Source organism: Protopterus annectens, chromosome 4.part0 (assembly GCF_019279795.1).
Source record: "Protopterus annectens isolate FY-2018-M chromosome 4.part0, PAN1.0, whole genome shotgun sequence".
NCBI lineage: Eukaryota > Metazoa > Chordata > Ceratodontiformes > Protopteridae > Protopterus > Protopterus annectens.
In genome coordinates this window covers 252107050-252126390 of record NC_056733.1, presented here as the reverse complement: position 1 = coordinate 252126390, position 19341 = coordinate 252107050, and the positions used below count along the sequence as shown (strand labels likewise).

The 19341-nt window shown below is 44.7% G+C and overlaps 1 protein-coding gene across 1 annotated transcript in view; it reads left to right on the top strand.

Annotated features, from left to right (window-relative positions):
- MORC2 (MORC family CW-type zinc finger 2) overlaps positions 1-19341 on the top strand; it is a 1452408-nt gene that overhangs the window by 1094098 nt on the left and 338969 nt on the right. Inside the window, exon 20 of the mRNA XM_044068246.1 lies at positions 18461-18628. Within this exon, the coding sequence (XP_043924181.1) occupies positions 18461-18628 (168 nt within the window). The remainder of the gene's footprint in view (positions 1-18460; positions 18629-19341) is intronic.

The following is a 19341-nucleotide window of genomic DNA, read 5'->3' as shown; positions in this document are numbered from 1 at the left end:
AACAGCACCTGAAAATTTTAGCTAAAACTGCGATGGAAGGTTCCTTGGGACCAACGATCAAGCCTACCAAGCGGAAGGCCAATAGACCTAGGCCTGAAGCCGAAGCTGCATCTCTCCTGAGGCGCATGATAGCCTGGAGATACACTCTGTTCCAGAGTCTGATCCCCAAGCAGCACCAGTTTTACAGTCCGCATTAGATCCAGACGCCAGCACGTCCAGAGAGGCTACTTAGACATTGGGTCCTAATGTCAAGGGGGAACCAAGACTTATCTTGTCGGAAGGCCCCAAAGGAATCACCCAGATTGTAGTGATGGAGGATGTCGACTCGGATTTGCTAGAGTGTAGTCCTTCGTCCGGTACCCCGTTTTCATCAGACGGATACTCTTGCTGCTAAAAAAAAAAAAAAAAAACAGCAGAAAACTAATCATGCCTTCCCCCTCCAGACCCTCAGAATGAGTGGCAAGATTTTGCCCGGGTTTCTTGAAGGCCTTCATGGCCTTGAGGCTTTCCTCTGGGTCCCTTCCCCCTCCTCTCTCTTGACCCTCCTCCCCCAAAAAAGGGTCAAGCCTCAAGCTACTTCAGAGGAGGATTCTTCCTCTGATGAGGACAGTGATTCTTTAGCCTACTCCTCTCAAATTCCTTTCCCTTTGGACTGTGCATCCCCAGAGGAGGTCTCTAATGGAATGGACTCCCCTTTTGGAAGAGATTTCTTTTGGGGAAACACTTTTTCAGAAGTGAGAGACCATTTTAAATGGGACAGCTCTCAAATGTCAGAGGCATAAAAGAGATACTATGACTTCCTCCAGGTAGAGACCCCCTAGCCTTTCAGCTATCCCTCCGGTCATCCCTGCCTTTCTGGATACCTTTGCCTCCACATTCCTATGTATACCCTGACTCGCAGCCCCCAGCCCCTAAGAAGCCAGATAGATGTTATAAAGTGCCTCAGGACTGTAATTTCCTTTTTAAACCTCCTATGACAGACCCACTCTGTCATCTCTGTAGCCTCGGTAAGGCCTAGATTACCATTCCTTCCACTTCTCTTCTCCCATGGACAAGGCAGTAGACAGCTTGCGGAAGAAAATCTACACCTCAGCTACTTTAGTCTTCAAGATCCCCCCCCCCCCCCAATAAATGTCTATTAAATGATCACGTATGACATAGTCTTACATTTATATAAATGAAAAGCAAACAACATTGACACCACTTTAGTTGCAAATATTATACATCACAGACAACACTGAAACGACTGTAGTTGCAAACATATATCACTTATCTATCTAGTCATTGTCAGTTAAGCATTATATGGCTCATTCAAATCCTGTCTCTCAAACCTCATTCCTTCTCTGCATATATTGTTCCCAGAATTCCCATTCTTTACTATGTAGTTTGCTTTGAACTATCAAACCCACATGATGAAGTATTCCATGGAACTCAGGGCTCAGTTGTCCAAAATAGTATCTGACATGCCAGACTCGGACAGTAAAGCTTTGGCATCTTCCCTTATTGCTACATCCTCCCAGGTGGCCCAACACTATCAAGCGCAGTTATGATGCAGATGAGGCTACCTCCAGAGCTGCAGCTTCATCCTCCGCATTAAGAAGGTTTGCTTGGTTGGCGCTTCAACCCCTTCCTGAGGACATCAAGGCACAGCTCATGGATGCCCCTCTGGTTAACTCTGGCTTATTTGGTAAACCATTAGCTTAGCTCTTTAATTCTACAGGAAAAGAGTAAGGAATTAAAAAACCTCAAACATATTCGGGTCTCTCCAGTTACTAAATTTTACAGGAACCAGGGAAAAACAAGTCTTCGTCTACAGGCAGTCCTGCACCCCCCCAACCCAAGCTCTCCAAGGGGAGCAAGAAACTGCATCACTTTTCAGCATCCTCAGCTGCTTCTTATGCAGCTAAGCAGCCCTTTCCTGATAGAACAGGCTCTTCTTCCTGACTCCTCAGGTCTACCGTGCAGTACCCCCTCTCCCTATGCCTGTCCCTTCCAGGTTATGAATCCATAACTCAAGATGCCTGGGTCCTGCACATCATCAAACATTGATACTTTATGGTTTGACTTGCGTTGCCTTCTTTTAGGTGTTTCCCCTAAACTCCAGCAGATCCGATTCCTCTTTCCCCCGGGTATTGGAAAACCTGTTAGAACAGAGTACAGTACAATAAGTGCCCACTCCTCAAAAGGAACAGGTTTTTATTCTCATGTTTCTGGTTCCCAGAAATGAAGGGCGGTGGAGACTTATCATAGATCTTTCTTTCTCAACTCTTTTTTTAAAGGTACCATCTTTCAGAATGCTAACTCTGCAGACCCTCTTGCCCTGATCCTCCCACATGCCTTCCTAGCATGTATAGACATCAAGGATGTCTACCTACATATTTTCATTCATCCCAAATTCAGGAAATTTCTACGTTTCTCTGTGGGATCCTGGCACTTTCAATTCTCGGCCTTGCCTTTTGGTCTTTCTACAGCTCTAAGAGTTTTCACAAAATGTTTTGCTCCAGTGGTTGTCTTCTGCAGACTCCAAGGCATCCAGATCTTTCCTTGATTGGATGACCTCCTGATCCAGGCCAACTCCTCAGAGGAACTGGCGAGCAAGCTCCACTCAGCCATTACCATCCTACGACGCCTAGGATTCACAGTCAACTTCAGCAACAAATCTAATCTTGTCCCATGTCAACATAATCTCTTTCTGGGGTGCAGATTCCAAACAGACAAAATGATGGTCTCTCTCCCACCCCAAAAAGCTCAGGAGCTCTGCCAAACCCTTTCAGATAGCCTCACCGTAAAACAGTTGTCAGCAAGACAATTTCTGAGAATCTTAGGACTGATGGCTTCCACCATCCCTATGCTACCCCTGGCAAGGCTCCACATGAGGACATTTTATGATTCCTGAAATGTGTGTGGCCACAGCATGCCCACCCACTAGAATTTCTTATCCCACTCCTTCCTTGCCTCAAGAAAGAGCTCCTGCGATGGATACAACAAATATCCACAAACCCAGGTCTCCCCATTCACCCATTGTCCCCAACTCAGGACTTTTACACAGATGGTTTGGATACAGGTGGGAGCAGCGCTGCACCCACACACTGTTCAAGGACAATGGACCCCCTATCAGGGGAAAGGACCACATAAATGTAAAGCAGATGAAGGCATTGATTCTAGCTATTCAGGCTTTCCAACATCATCTCAGCCCAGTATGGCTGCAGATCTACACAGACAACGTGACAGTTCTGTGGTATGTAAACAAGCAGGAGGGGACAAGATCCTACCTCCTGTGCAGATTAGCCTTACAATTTTGGAACTAGCACACCAACTTCAAATTTCTCTTCAGGTGATCTACATCCCTTCCAGTCAGAAATCTGTGGCAGACAAACTGAGCAAATGCACAACACAGGCCCATGAATGGATGCTTCACAAGGATGTGTTCCTGGACATAGTACACCGATGAGACATTCCTCAAATAGACTTGTTTGCCTCCCCTCTGAACAGACCGCTTCCAAAATTTTTGTCAGAGCACCACATCCTCAGGCATGGAAAGTGGATGGCCTATCAGTTTCATGGAAGGAGAAGTTTCTTTATATATTCCCTCCCCTACCTCTCATTCCGAAAGTCCTGCTGAAAGTTCAACAGGATAAACAAAAAATCTTGCTGGTGACTCACTACTGGCCAGGGCAGCACTGGTTCACCCTTCTGCACCTAGCTATGGGCAGTCATCGCAAGTTACCCCACAGAGTGTACTTACTCACACAAGTGGTGGGAGGGTGGCATAATGGTTAAGGTGCTTACCTTAGAAATGCAAGGTGCAGGGTTTGATTCTCACAGGGGGTAATTGGCTAGGCTTAAAGTAGTCCATGAGAGCAGTTAGCCTAGTAATAATCTATGAATCTAAACAAAGGCTTCCTCATTCTCTCACACCTAGAAACTCTCCAGCTGACCTTCTGGGTGATAGAGCCCTAATTCCCTTCAGACTGCTTTTCTCTGAGGACGTGCTTCAGGTCCTACAGGAGGCCAGAAAACCCAACACAAGGAAATCTTACCTCTCCAAATGAAATAGATTTTCTTTCTGGTGTCTTGCTAGAAACCTGGACCTGCTAACAGTGGATCTCCCTCTGGTTCTTTCATGTCTGTGTGAATTGCTCAGTGCTGGCTTAGCTTACTCTTCTATAAAAACACATTTGTCAGCTATCTTTGCATATCTGCCCCTTTCACCTCCTTTAGCTTCCAGATTTGAGGCTGAAGAGTTTCTCAAAGGCATCCTCCACATTAGACCTCCCAGGAGAGAGCTGTGCCACCAGACCCCCCCCCCCCCCCAAGATCTTAACTTTGTGCTACCACAAAGACAGGGTTTCTCTCTGCACCAACCTTTTGTTCTTTCCCAGGGTTGTTAATAAGTTGTCTTTAAACCAGGCCATTCACTTGCCAACCTTTTTTCCCCTCCCTAAAAGAACAGTGAGCGAATCCTACACACACTTGATGTGCATAGACAACTCAGATTTTACCTTCACAAAACTAAACCTTTTAAGAAGTTGGACCAAATGTTTGTGTCCTTCCATCCCAGTGCTCTGGGATTGCCATTGTGTATACAGGCCATTTCCAGTTGGATCTCCAAATCCATCACTTTCTGCTATTCCTCCCATGGAAAATCCCTTCCCTGCTCAACGAAGGCCCACTCTGCAAGAGCAGTGTCTTTCTCAGGGACTTTCCTCAAGGGACTAGACACTAACTCTATCCTAGAAGCAACAGTTTGAATCTCTGTTCACACCTTTACCTAGCACTACAAGCTGAATTCCATCTCTAGGTCCAGGGCTGGGTTTGCCAGGATCATCCTTCATGGCTTCCTGGAAGATTCTTCATCTACCTCCACCTTCTTTTCTGCATGAGCTTTGGTATTCTCCCTCCATGTTGAGAATACTGCAACAGTTGAATGGAAGCACATAGATTAGTTGTGTAAGAAATTACCGTAACAATAGATGTCCTCTTCTTGGTTGCAGTATTCTTTTCCATACTCCTTCCCCACTTCCTTCTGTTCTTGGATGTATTGACTATACCGTGGAGTGTCTCTCCGCTTGGGGCTTCAGCTATCTTCAGCTATGAGGATGATGTGCACATGTATCGTGTTTGTGGTCTACTTCTGATAGCAGCTTACGTAGTAAAAGACTTACATATGCTGGCCGATGTCGGGTCACCTGGGCAGGCAACTCCCTCTTGTAAACAATATTGCGACCGAGAAAAGGAGGACATTATCGTTATGGTAAGCTCTTGCACAACTAATCTTTATCCATGCAGACTTATTCAGACACTGGATTTTGTTTGATGCTGGACATCACAAAACACAGCCCTTATTCAGACACTAGATTTGATTCTGGACATCACAAAGAAATAGCCCAAGTTCTCAGAATTCCCCTAACCATTGTATAACTTTTTAAAGTGTATTTTGGATACCCAAGTGGGCAAAACCTTTTTGGCTCTGGAGAAGATGACATTCCTCTAGTTGTCAGGGCATAAAGGCACAAGGTTTTGATCTTTTCAGGAATCTGTGCTACATGTCGGTCAGAGTTGAGCTCATTGTTGAAATACTAAGACTTTCAGTTCCAAGTCGCAACATGCAAAAAAAAAAAAGAAATACAGATGAGTGAATGTCAGACATCACTCTTCTCCTTTAAACCTTTTTTTAAATGCCGATGGGGGGGGGGGGGTCTTCACTCCCTGAATTTATGCCAACATCGAGATTGCCATACCTTGGAGAAAGGGGAGTATTGCGAGAAATGGCAATATTGGAATTAGTATGTGTAACTTCAGGATTTTGGTCATTTGATCTCCCTCTTATGGAACTTGGGATTTCTAGTCCAGATATTTCAAACTGTTTACATCAGTGTGGTCCTTACGTTACAAGCTTTCTACTCATTTTTGCTTCAGTGTTCTGTACTCATCCAAACAGACAGCATGACTTTAACTTTCCTGTGTGTGGGTATGTCTGTCCTTTTGCAAGGTCCTCAGATGCCCAAACTGCTAATCGAAGCTATGTCACCTGGCCCTTAGTCAAGACTTTATTCCTCTACACCATGGTACTGGCTATTTGACATTTGATGCACTGTCCTCATCGAAGCACTGTTAAAGATCCCTTTATAAGGTTCATAGATAAGTACTAGGCTAGCTTTTGCAGGCCATTTTAAGCCTAGCCATTTTCTCATTTTGTACTCAAATTAACCTGGCTCATTTGGTTAGAGAAGAGATTGGCCTAGCCTATCCCATGATCAATAATTATCTATTACCCCTAACGAGAATAACTGGGATCATGCCATAGATAAGCTGAGGGAACCCATACATCCGTACATGCAATAAAACATTTTGGAGCTGCTTCTGTTGTACAGGGAGCAGTCCTGGAGTAAATTTTTTGATGTTCTTCATTCCACATTGCTGCAGTCCTAACTATTGGGTAGTCCGCTGTCCAGTCGGCCCGAATACCAAAGTATATGGCTGACGTCGGTCAAGGCGCATTAGACTGACGTCAGTACGTCAGGGTACTAATGCGCATGACCGACGTCATATCCTCAGTCTTTTTTGCCGCATGGTCCGATGCAGAAGCAGTTTTGCGAGTGCAGGTTGGCGTTCTGAAAGTTTCTGAAGTCAGAGTTTCAGACCGAATCAAAGTTGGCTAAGTACCCCGTTGGGGAATATTTTGTTTTTTTCTTGCCTCAGTATTTAACGGATGTCAGAAAAAGTGAATAACTGTATTTCTTGTGGGAAACAGATACCTCATAGGGATTACCATACTTTGTGTATACCTTGTTTAGGGCCTGAGCACGACGTTGTTGGATGCCGCTCTTGTGCTAGATTTAACAAACGCACTATTAAGAGAAGGTTAGACTGTGCCAGGTTAGTTTTGGGAAGCGTTGTAATTATAAAATGCCGTCGGATGCTCCGGCCCGCTTCGCCAAAAGCGCAAGGACAAAGCAGCAAAGCCTAGAGTGGAGGAACCGACAGTCCCGGACGTCGGTTCTTTAGAAGGCTCAGTGGAGCCGGAGGTTTTGCCAGGAGTTTCTTTGGAGTCTCAGGGAGAGACTTTACTGTTACAGGATGTGTCCTCTCAGGAAGTAGGCCAGGCTGAAGGGGCTTCTCAGGTGGCTGTTCTTCCCCTCTTCCTAAGGTGGTTAGGGCCTCCCTTCTGTTTCCAAGGCTTCTTTAAGAGGCAGGCCTAGTTTAGCTTCAGTGGGGTTTCTCCGAGTGTGTCAGGGTCTTTGCCTAAGAAGCATATGCTAAAAATGGCAGAGGATTTGATTACTATGATTAGAGGTTCTATGCCCCCTCCTGATAAGAGGCCTAGGGTGGAACCTGAGTTTGAGAGTTTTGAGCAATGTTCGGAGGCTTCTGAGTCTTCGGCTGAAGACTTGCAGGAGTATCCTCCTTATTCTGATTCTGATGTGGATGATTCTACTCCTTCAGCTTCGCCTCCTGAGGATTTTTCATTTTCAGAGACTCTGCATTCCATGAGGGAGCATTTTAAATGGGAAGGTCAAGATTTCTCTGATTCCAGGAAGAGGCTTAGGGAATTCTTGTTTTACCCCAGCATAGGCCTTTAGCTATACCTCCTGTTCTGAATGTGGTAGAAGATGTTTTTGCAGAGGCTTCCCTGAATCCTGATTCTTTGCCTCCTGCCCCAGTTAAACCGGATAGGTACTATAGGGTGCCTGAGGCTCATAAGTATCTTTTAAGAGTCCTAGGGCAGACCCGCAAACTGTCTCTCAGGGGCCTAAAGGTGTGAAGGCTTCTGTTGTTAAAAATCCTGTTCCTCCTGATAAAGAGGCAAGGGCTTTGGATAGATGGGGAAAGAAAGTGTATACTTCTTCCACTTTAGCCATGAGGGCGTTGAATTGTCAGTTTCACATGTTAAAATATCAGAATTATCTCCTTTCACAATTGAAGTCTAAGGTGGATGCTCTGGCTGCAGGATTTAGTTCATGTGTCTGAACAGGTGGGTAAGCATTCCTTGCAGTGTGGTTTTGATGCTGTGCAGGCCTCCTCGAGGGTGGCTGCCACTGGTTCTGTTCTTCGTAGGCACGCCTGGTTGAGAGATCAGAATTTAGCTGAGCATGTTAAGACAAGGATTTTGGATGCTCCTTTACAGTCTGATGTGTTGTTTGGTTCGCCTGTGGAAGCAGTTTTAAAGAAAATGGAGGACAAGGCTAAGTCTATGCAAACTGTTAAGGATTTTTTGCAGGTGCAGCCTCCAAAGTTTAGTAGAAATTGGCCTACTAAGGGATGGACATATCCTGCTTATGATTCCCAGTCTAGGGGTAGGTCTAGACGTGGTAGGGGCAGAGCTCAAGGTTCTTTTAGGCCTAGAACAGGAGTTCACCTGCTCAGACTTCTGGTGAGGGCAGGGGTCAGTCCTTTCAAACAGACCCAATGACCTGCCTTTTCAGCTGCCAGTACATTCTCGCCTGGCAGCACCTTTGGGAGGAAGGCTGTCTCTTTTCAAAGAAAATTGGGATTTAATTACCCAAGACAGATGGGTTCTGGATATCATTCACCACGGTTACAGGTTTTATTTCCATACCTTGCCTCCTTTCAAAGGCATGCCAGACATTCCTCCTCTACAAAGACAAGAGGCTCACAAGCAAATTTCTCTGTTGCTCCAAATAGGGGCCATTCAGCCAGTTCCTGTGCCAGAAAGGGGCCTAGGATTTTATTCTCGCCTGTTCCTAGTACCGAAGAAGGGGAACACGTGGAGACCAATTTTGGATTTATCTATCCTCAACACTTATCTGGACATTCCCAAGTTCAAAATGTTGACGTTACAACAGCTTTTACCTCTGCTGGGCAAAGATCACTGGATGGTAACTTTAGATCTCAAGGAAGCTTACCTTCATGTGCCTATCAGACTAAGTTGCAGGAAGTATCTGCGTTTTCGAGCTGGAAATTCTCATTATCAGTTCTCTGCATTGCCCTTTGGCTTATCTACTGCCCAGAGTATTCACAAAGGTTCTGGCTCCAGTGATAGCTTACTTCAGACTAAAAGGAATTCAAATCTATCCTTACTTGGACGACTGCCTGATTCTGGCTCAAGAAAAGGAAGACCTTTTACAGCATTTGGAATATGTGATAGCAGTGCTAAGATGCCTAGGGTATTCTGTGAACGAAATAAAGTCCAGTCTAGTACCCTCTCAAGACATGTGCTTTCTGGGTGTGAGACTGAATACAGCAGCCCAGATGGCCTTTTAACCCCGGACAAACAAAAGAATCTTTCCAGTTACTTCCATCACCTATCTCTTCAGTCCGGGCTGACTGCAAGGACAGTCCTTCAAGCCTTAGGGTTCATGGCATCTTGTATTCTGGTGCTTCCCAATGCCAAACTGCATATGAGGAAGCTGCAATGGTATCTCAAAAATGTATGGACACAGCACTGCCAGGAATTGGACACTGTCATTCAAATAATACCTTGCATTCAAAAGGAATTTTTGTGGTGAGCTCAGGAATGTCACCTAAACAAGGGACTCTCTGTGACCCGGCCAGAGGTGAGTCAGATTCTAACGACAGATGCCTCAGACATTGCTTGGGGAGCTCATCTAAATGGAAAGTGGATACAAGACAAGTGGCCTGCCAGACTACAGCATCTACATATCAACATGAAAGAGATGTTAGCAGTCCAGTTTGCATTAATGGCTTTCAAGAAGTTACTTCTTCCAGGGCAGGTGTTGATTCTAACAGACAACACAACTGTCATGTGGTACATCAACAAACAAGGGGAACACATTCTTACCGTTGTGCAGGCAAGCAATGATTTTATGGGAGACTGCGCTCAGCTTGCAACTAACTCTTCAGGCAAGGTTTCTGCCAGGAGCACAGAACTCCTTAGCAGATGTGTTAAGCAGACAAATCATGGATCCCCACCAGTGGAAACTGGATCTTCATGTATTTCACAAATTGACAGTGTCATGGGGAACTCCAGACATAGATCTGTTCGCTTCTCCACTAAACCACCAGCTGCCAAAGTTTTGCACAAAGAGGTTTCATCACACAGCTTGGAAAGTGGATGCTCTTTCTTTCAGTTGGAAAAATCTTCATGTGTATGCCTTTCCACCTCTGCCTCTTCTCCCAAAGGTGCTCCTAAGGGTCAGACAAGACAAGCCAAGGATGATTTTAATAGCTCCAGATTGGCCTCGGCAACACTGGTACCCATTACTGAGGAGTCTGGTAAGGAAACCTCCATGGCCTTTACCTTTGATTCCACACCTGTTGTCTCAGAGGGACGGTCACCTGCTCAATGTCAAGCTCCACTCTCTTCATCTAACAGCCTGGCATATTCTGTTTTGAAACACAGCAGGTCTCAACTTCCTCAACAAGTTTTAAATGTGATTATGGAAGCCAGAAGACCTAGTACAAGGAAGGTGTACTCAGAAAAATGGAAGAGATTTTTATTTTGGAGTGCAGCAAACAATTTGGAGATTTCTGAGCCTAATTTGAGTGTGGCTCTTCAATATCTTACTGAGTTATTGGACAAAGGTTTGTCTTTCTCTTCCATTAAGATTCATGCTGCAGCAATTTCAGCTCACTATGATTGTGATCCACCATTGTTTTCGCATCCTTTGTTCAAGCAATTTCTTAGAGGGGCAAAGAATATAAGACCCCACGTAGAGCTTCTACTCCTGCTTGGGGTCTCAACTTTGTGTTGGAGCAACTTACTGTACAACCTTTTGAGCCTCACGGCTACTGCTGACTTGAAATACTTGTCATGGAAGACTGCTTTTTTGTTGGCCATTACTTCTGCAAGAAGGGTTTCTGAGTTGCAGGCCCTTATGGCGGTTGAGCTTTTTTTTTGATTTTTCATAAGGATAGGGTATCATTACGTACTAATCCTTCCTTTATGCCTAAGGTGGTTTCTAGTGTGGCTTTAAACCAAACTATTCATTTGCCTACTTTTTATGCAGATCCCCAAAATAAAGGGGAAAAGATTTTGCACACTTTAGATGTACACAGGCAATTGCGTTATTATTTAAGCAGGACTAAGGATTTTAGGCAGTCTCAGCAGTTGTTTGTTTCTTTTGCTTTGAGTTCGCAGGGCAAGCCTGTGTCAAAACAAACTATTTCTAGGTGGATTGGGTTTTGCATTGCATTTTGTTATTCCCATCATGGCAAGGAGATTCCAGCTGGGATTAGGCCTCATTCCACTAGGGCTACTGCCACTTCAACAGCATTTCTAAGGGGTGGCAACTAAGGATATTTTGGAGGCAGCTACTTGGAGTTCAGTGCATACTTTCTCTAAGCATTATCACCTTCCTCTCTACTCTAAGTCTAGGGCTGGTTTTGCCACAGCTATTTTGCAAGGCATGTTGTCAGCTCCTGTTTCCTTATGATTTGCCAGCCTCCCTTACCTCTGCTTTGGGATTCTACCCAATAGTTAGGACTGCAGCAATGTGGAATGAAGAACATAGTACAGTTTTGTACCTACCATAAATGTAGATGTTCGAGGATCCACATTGCTGCAGTCCAATTTAGCCTCCCTCCTTCCTCTCTGTGTTTAGGGGTGGTTGTGTAGGTGAGGTTATATTCTGGTACTTTTGTATATATTGTACATATTTTTGGTGCAGGTATGTTTGGAGTTTTTGGTATTGGCCTTGTCTTTTTAGGGTCTTCTGACATCTGGGGCAAGAAAAGACTGAGGATATGACGTCGGTCATGCGCATTAGTACCCTGACGTACTGACGTCAGTCTAATGCGCCTTGACCGACGTCAGCCATATACTTTGGTATTCGGGCCGACTGGACAGCGGACTACCCAATAGTTAGGACTGCAGCAATGTGGATCCTCGAACATCTACATTTATGGTAGGTACAAAACTGTACTTTTCCAATCCATGGATCCAAGTTGCACTTGATATGGGCAAGGATGGACGCTGTTTTATGTGGATCTAGAGGCTATTCCTAGAGCAGCTGTATCCTCTGGAAGATGTACCTGTCTCGCCAAACCATTCTTTTGATGATACAGAAGAGGTTTAGATGCCTAGACAGAATATTTGTGATGCCATTTGACTCGCTGATGTGCAATAAATGTGTATTGGGTCAGAGGGTACCTTGTATGCCAGACACAGGTCACCTCTTAGTAGTCTGTAGGATACCGAGTATAGTGACAGGGATTTAATTCAGTCTGTTTGACATGCTGTTTAGGCCTTATGAGGACTTGTTAGGATGACTTTGCTAAGTAGTTTATCTGAATTGGATGAATATGAATTCTCTTCTTCCACACCTTGCCTAGAAGAGTCCTCATTTTGGATGAATTTATCTCCTCCCTTACCCCATCTTGAAGGTTCCTCATGTAGGATTCTTCTGTAGTTTATATTGTCTTTTTTTCTGACAGACTCAGTTAAAGGAAATTGCTTGCAAGCTGTAGGTTTCCATATTCTTCAAGAATAAACACCTATGTGATTGATTCTCCCCTATAGTTGGCAGTGAGCTCTCGTATTGGCATGGTGACGCTAAAATGTGCTTTTGGTTGTTCAGAAGAATTAGACCTAATGTGTAAAATCCATTGAAAACTGCTTGTACCTAAAGGCCCTAACATAGTATCTATATAGTCATGCTTGAGCAGAAGCTCTGTCAGGAATCTTAGTATCATTAAAAAAAAATATTTAGTATCTAGGGCATTGATCCTCTCACAACAGAGATGATTGCGTTCATTGAGGGGGGTGTACATAAGCACTATGCAGTGTCCAAGAGGTAGTATAAATAGAAAGTGACCTTGAGACTGAAGAGAAACTGATTGTGGGTTCCTGGCAGTATGGTATACTCTGTGCACAATTTATACATTGTGAAGGGTACCCCTTTATTTCATTTAAGATTTTACATAGATGTTCATCGTGTTTCACTGTTGCAGTCATCACTGTAGGGTTCTTCCTGCCGGCAGGCAGCCCTCGGTCTGCCAGAATCTCAAAGTCTGGGTCCGGCATCCGCTGTGCAGTCACCCTCCCTGACGTCAGTGCGCCAGGGGTATAAAGCTCCCAGCCGACGCCATGTTCTCCAGTCTTTCTTGCCATGCAGTGGAAGCAGTTCGTAAGTGCCGGTCGGCTGACTCCTGTTATTTTTTGGTGCTTCATACCGAAGATGATCTTCTTTTCAAAGCTAAGTACCCCGTTAGGGAAACTTTTTTCCTTGCTCCAGACCGATGTCAGAAAAAGTTAATAATTGTATTTCATGTGGGAAGCAAATACCTCATAAGGATTTTCACTCTTACTGTATTCCTTGTCTAGGCCCTGACCACAACGTAGCTAGTTGTCTGTTTTGTGCTAGATTTAATCAACGTACTATTAAACGGAGATACGATTTTGCCTTTCATTACTTTGGGAGGCGATTTAATTATAACATGTCGTCGGACACACTTCCGACTACCGGAGTTCATAAAAGGCGCAAGGATAAGGATAGGCCTCCGAGGTCCAAATCAGACAGTTTACAAGCAGAGCCAGCTGCCGGTTCGGCCGTCGTCAGTGAGGCGCTTTTGCAGCCCCTGTCGTCAGCCATTACAGAACCGCTTGCCGAAACGGACTCCCACGAGGAGCCAACTAGGCCTTTGAATACTCCAGGTGCAGGACCTTCGGATATTGCTCCCTCTGATGGGTCCGGAGCCGCTGTGCAGGTACCGGCTTCCGAGGGGGTTTTCAGGCCTACGCAGCTTCAGGTAAAGACAAAGGCAAAGACTCCTTCTAAAACAAAGACTCAAGCCCAGGCCTCCTCTGATCCGGGACCTAAATCTCAAAAACAAATGCTTATGATGACGGAGAACTTGCTAACTATGATTAGGGGTTCACATCCCCCTCCAGACAAAAGGCCAAGACAGGAATTGGATTATGAATCCTCTGATCAGGCATCTATCTCTTCTGTGTCTTCCTCTGAACAGGATTATACTTTCCCTCCTTATGAGGATTCTGATGCTGAGGAATCCATTCCTTCAGCTTCTCCTCCTGAGGATTATTCTTTTGGGGAAACTTTACATGACATGAGGGAACATTTTCACTGGGAAGGACAGGAGTACTCTGAATCTAAGAGAAGGCTTAGGGATTTCCTTCTTCCCCAACACAGACCCCTGGCTATTCTTCCTGTTTTGGATATTGTGGATGATGTCTTTTCTGAGTCTAATTTAACTCCTGACTCCTCCGGCCCCTGTTAAGCCTGATAGATATTAGAGTCCCTGACTCCCACCAGTTTCTTTATAAAAATCCTACTGCTGATCCAGAAACCATTTCTCAGAGTCCTAAGGGTGTTAAGGCCGCCACTGCTAAGAACCCTATTCCGTCAGATAAGGATTCTAGAGCTTTGGAGAGATGGGGCAAAAAAGTGTACACTTCTGCTACTTTATCTATTAGGGCTTTAAATTGTCAATTTCATATGTTGCAATGTCAGCAATATCTTTTGTCTGTTATGAAACAAAAACTGAACACCTTTTCTGCATGTGCAGACAATAAGGAATTACATGATTTGATGCATGCTACTGAGCAGGTGGGGAAACATACCTTACACTGTGGTTTTGATGCTTTGGAGGCCTCTTGCAGGGCAGCTGCCACTGGCACGGTCATTAGAAGGCATGCTTGGTTAAAAGAACAAAATTTGCCAGATCAAGTGAAAGCAAAGTTACTGGATGCTCCTGTTCAACATAATGTTTTGTTTGGGTCTAAGGCTGAAGAGGTTATAAAGAAAATGGAGGAATAGGCAAAATCCATGCAAACGGTTAAGGATTTCTTACAAGTTCAGCCTCCTAGATTTAGAAGAAATTGGGCAGCTAAAAATTGGTCCTTTCCCAGCTCGGACAGGCCTCAGAGGGCTAGATATAGGCGCCCCAGAGGGAGGGCCCAAGCACAGACCTCTTATAGACCTAGACAGTGGAGTGCTTCCACCCCCAGGGGTGGAGAAGATAGGTCTCAACCTTATAGGAAACGGGCTCAATGACTCCCCCTGCATGGCTCCAGGAACTTCTCTCCTGGAAGCTCCTCTGGGAGGAAAACTTTCTCATTTTTACCTAAATTGGACTTGCATAACCCAAGACAAGTGGGTTCTGGATGTAGTTATAAGAGGTTACAAATTCCACTTTCACACCTTACCAAAACCCAACGGATGGCCAGACCTACCAAAAACTCAATGGACAGAGGCATTAAAACAGGTGAGGTCCCTCATGGCTATGAGGGCCATAGAACTGGTTCCAAATTCAGAGACGGGACAAGGCTTTTATTTAAGACTCTAGTTCCCAGAAAGCAGAATACTTGAAGACCCATCCTGGATCTGTCAGTCTTAAATACTTTCCTGGAGATACCAAAGTTCAAGATGCTTACTCTGCAGCAGCTCCTTCCAATATTGAGCAAAAATGCATGGATGCTGATATTGGATTTAAAGGAGGCTTACCTACACATTCCTATCAGACAGGAATGCAGAAGATACCTCGGGTTCAAGGCAGGCTCGAAACATTACCAATTCTCTGCACTGCCCTTTGGCTTGTCTACTGCGCCCAGGGTCTTTACCAAGTGCCTGGCACCAGTAGTGGCTTACTGCAGACTCAAGGGAATTCAAATTTACCCTTATCTGGACGACTGCCTTATTCATGCAGACAGCAAGGACATTTTACTCCAGCACCTGGAATTTGTTCAGAATCTACTCAAGTACCTGGGATTCACTGTGAACGTAAAAAAAGTCAAATTTGACACCCACTCAACAGATAACTTTCCTGGGTGCTCTTTTAAACACAACAACCCAGATGGCATTCCTGACATCAGAAAAACTACAGCTGGCTTCAACTTTCAAAAGCCTGGTGTTAATGTCTCAGCTAACTGCAAGGAAATTCCTGCAGGCTTTGGGTTACATGGCTTCCTGCATCCTACTCATACCATATGTGAGACTGCATATGAGGAAGATACAATGGTACCTAAAAAGCGTATGGTCCCAACATTGTCACAGTCTGGAAACAGTGATTGCTGTCTTGCCTTGCCTGCAAAAGGAATTCCTTTGGTGGGCCATGGCATGTCTTCAAAACAAAGGGAAAGCCTTCAGTCTACCTCCAGCCTACCAAGTGATAACCACGGACACCTCGGATTATGCATGGGGAGCTCACTTGCAGGGGAAAGGCCTGCAAGGTTTTTGGACAGAGGGTCAGAAGCATCTACATATCAACTTAAGAGATGTTAGCTGTGCAGAATGCCCTCTTGGCTTTCAGGGATCTTTTACAGCCAGGGCAGCTACTGATACGGACAGACAACACCACAGTTATGTGGTACATAAGCAAGGGGGTTCACACTCCTATCCCCTTTGCAGACTAGCCATGACTGTCTGGAACACAGCACTAGCTTGCAAAGTGGACCTACAAGCTCAATTCCTGCCAGGGAAACAAAACACTCTGGCAGACAGCCTGAGCAGGAACCTGTCAGACTCACACGAGTGGATGCTAGACACCCAAATATTCAAGATGATTACAGAAGCCTGGGGCTGCCCAGACATAGATCTATTTGCATCTCCCCACAACTACCAGTTACAGACTTTTTGCACAAGGACATATCACAAGCTAGCATGGAACGTGGATGCTCTCTCATTCAGTTGGAGGAACCTCTCTGGGTATGCCTTTCCACCACTACCTCTTCTACCAAGGGTGTTGTTAAAAAATAAAACAGGACAAACCAAAGCTGATCTTACTAGCCTCGACAGTTTTGGTATTCAACACTGATAAATCTATCCCAGGAACCTCCTTGGATTCTACCTCAGATTCCAAATCTTTTTCTCAACATCAGGGCCAGGTTCTGCACTCTCATATCAAAACTCTCAGCCTGGCAGTCTGGCATATTCAGGGTCTATGATTAATCCTACCCTTTCCAAACGGGTCATGGATGTTATCTTAGAATCCAGAAGGCCTAGCACTAGGAAGTCTTATGAAGGTAAATGGAAGAGATTTTCCACCTGGATGCATGCTCAGGAATCAGATCCTCACATTCCAAATATTCCATTGATTTTACATTACCTAACAGATATGTTGCATAAGGGTTTATCTTTTCCCTCCATAAAAATACATGCCTCAGCTATCTCTGCACATTACAGTACAGATCCTCCAATTTTTTCGCATCCACTTCTGAAACGATATCTCAGAGGAGCAAAGAATTTAAGGCCCCCTAAGACACCACCCATTCCTGCCTGGGACCTCAATTATGTCCTGGAAAAACTTACTCTGCCTCCTTTTGAGCCTGCTGCCACATCTGATATAAAGTATTTATCATTGAAGACTGTTATCCTACTGGCTTTAACTTCAGCCAGGAGAGTCTCGGAGTTACAAGCGCTCATGGCTGTGGAACCTTACATTATTTTTCATCAAGACAGGGTTTCTTTGAGGACTAACCCTACTTTCATGCCTAAAGTGGTTTCTAAAGTGGCTTTAAACCAAAATATTCACCTGCCAACTTTTTTCCCTAATCCACAAAATAAGGGGGGGGGGGGAATCTTGCATTCTTTGGACGTGCACAGGCAACTTCACTTTTACCTGGACAGAACCAAGGATATCAGGAAAACAGAACTGTTTTTCTTATGCAGCAAATTCCCAAGGCAAAGCTATTTCAGAACAGACCATTTCTAAATGGATTGCTCATGGAATCAGATTTTGTTACTCATCATGGAAAGCAAATCCCAGGAAAAATTAGGACTCTCTCTACCAGAGCTGCTGCTACTTCAGCTGCCTTTCTCAGGGGTGTACCTACCAAAGATATTTTGGAAGCTGCAACTTGGAGTTCAGTGCATACTTTCTCTAAGCACTATAATCTCCCTCTTTATTCGAAGTCTAGGGCAGGCTTTGCTTCTGCAGTCTTGCAGGGCCTTCTAGCCGCCCCTTCTAGTCAATAACCACCACCCTTTATCTCAGCTTTGGGATTCAACCCTACAGTGATGACTGCAACAGTGAAACATGATGAACATAGTACAGTTGTGTACACTTACCATAAATGTAGATGTTCGAGTGTCTTCACTGTTGCAGTCTGGGTTACCCGCCCTCCTGTCCCCTCTTATTCTTTTATTGGTGTGGTTCCCTACTTCACCCTTCTTCTGAGGTGTATTTGCTACAGGGTATGGGGTTTGTTGTATGTTACATTTTTGTTTTACTTTTAGCCTTTACGTTTGGCCATCTGACATCTGGGACAAGAAAAACTGGAGAACATGGCGTTGGCTGGGAGCTTTATACCCCTGGCGCACTGACGTCCGGGAGGGTGACTGCACAGCCGACGCCGGACCCAGACTTTGGGATTCTGGCCGACCGAGGGCTGCCTGCCGGCAGGAAGAACCCTACAGTGATGACTGCAACAGTGAAGACACTCGAACATCTACATTTATGGTAAGCGTACACAACTGTACTATTTGTCCTGAGCAGTACATGGGTACATATCGAACAGTATTAAAAGTATTGGTATGCCTTCTGTTTTTCAGATGGTATTTTATGCTTTTCCCTTTCACAGCTACCTGCTTTTTCACGAAAAAGGACTTCTGATGAGATGGATAGTGTTGAAGAGGAGGAAGAGGAGGAGGAAGAGGAGCTTCAGCCCAGATTAGAGAAGGCTCCTCGTCGAGTACTACCTGTGGTAACTAAGGAAGAAAAAAAAGATTCCAGCGAATCAGTTGTGGAAGTTAGTATTTTTTATTGCGTTTTTAATTTTTTTACGTATAAAGTTTTTCATTGAAAACCTTGTCACACAACTGTAGAAAAATGATGGCAGGTCAAAATGTATAGGGAAAAAACTAAAGGCAGTGGAGAGAGGAAGAGTGAACAAGGATAAGTTGTTATACTAACACAAATGTAACTGTGTCTGATACTGTCATTCTGTTTCATGGGAAACCGCCGTCTTTGACGTTTTTCTATTACATGTATAGGTTTATATCACAATTTTTTCATATGTTATTGGAGATCTTAGACCTTGTCTGATGGCATCAGAAGCCATCAGTTCTGGTGTTCATTTTCTTAATTTTGAGTTGTTGTTGCGTCTTTCGGCTTTTCCCGGTTAGGGGTCGCCACAGCGGAACTCCGGTCCGCTAATGATTGGCAGTTGATTTTTACGTGCTGAGTTGCCAGCCCTAACGCACAACCTTCAACGAAGGTACGCCCATTCACGCATGTCTCCACGCAGAAGACGCTCTAGCTGAGAGTCGAACCGTACATCGTCTTACTGTGAGGCGACACAGCTACCGCAGCACCACCACTGAACAAATTTTAGTTATGTTTTTGGCTATTGATTAATTTCACTGATTTTGTTTCTGATTTGTCTCTGGTGGTGACTTCTGTCTCCTTGAATTGTGGATGATTGCGCATTTTGTGGGATGCTTTGGAGGCTGGAGTTATGTG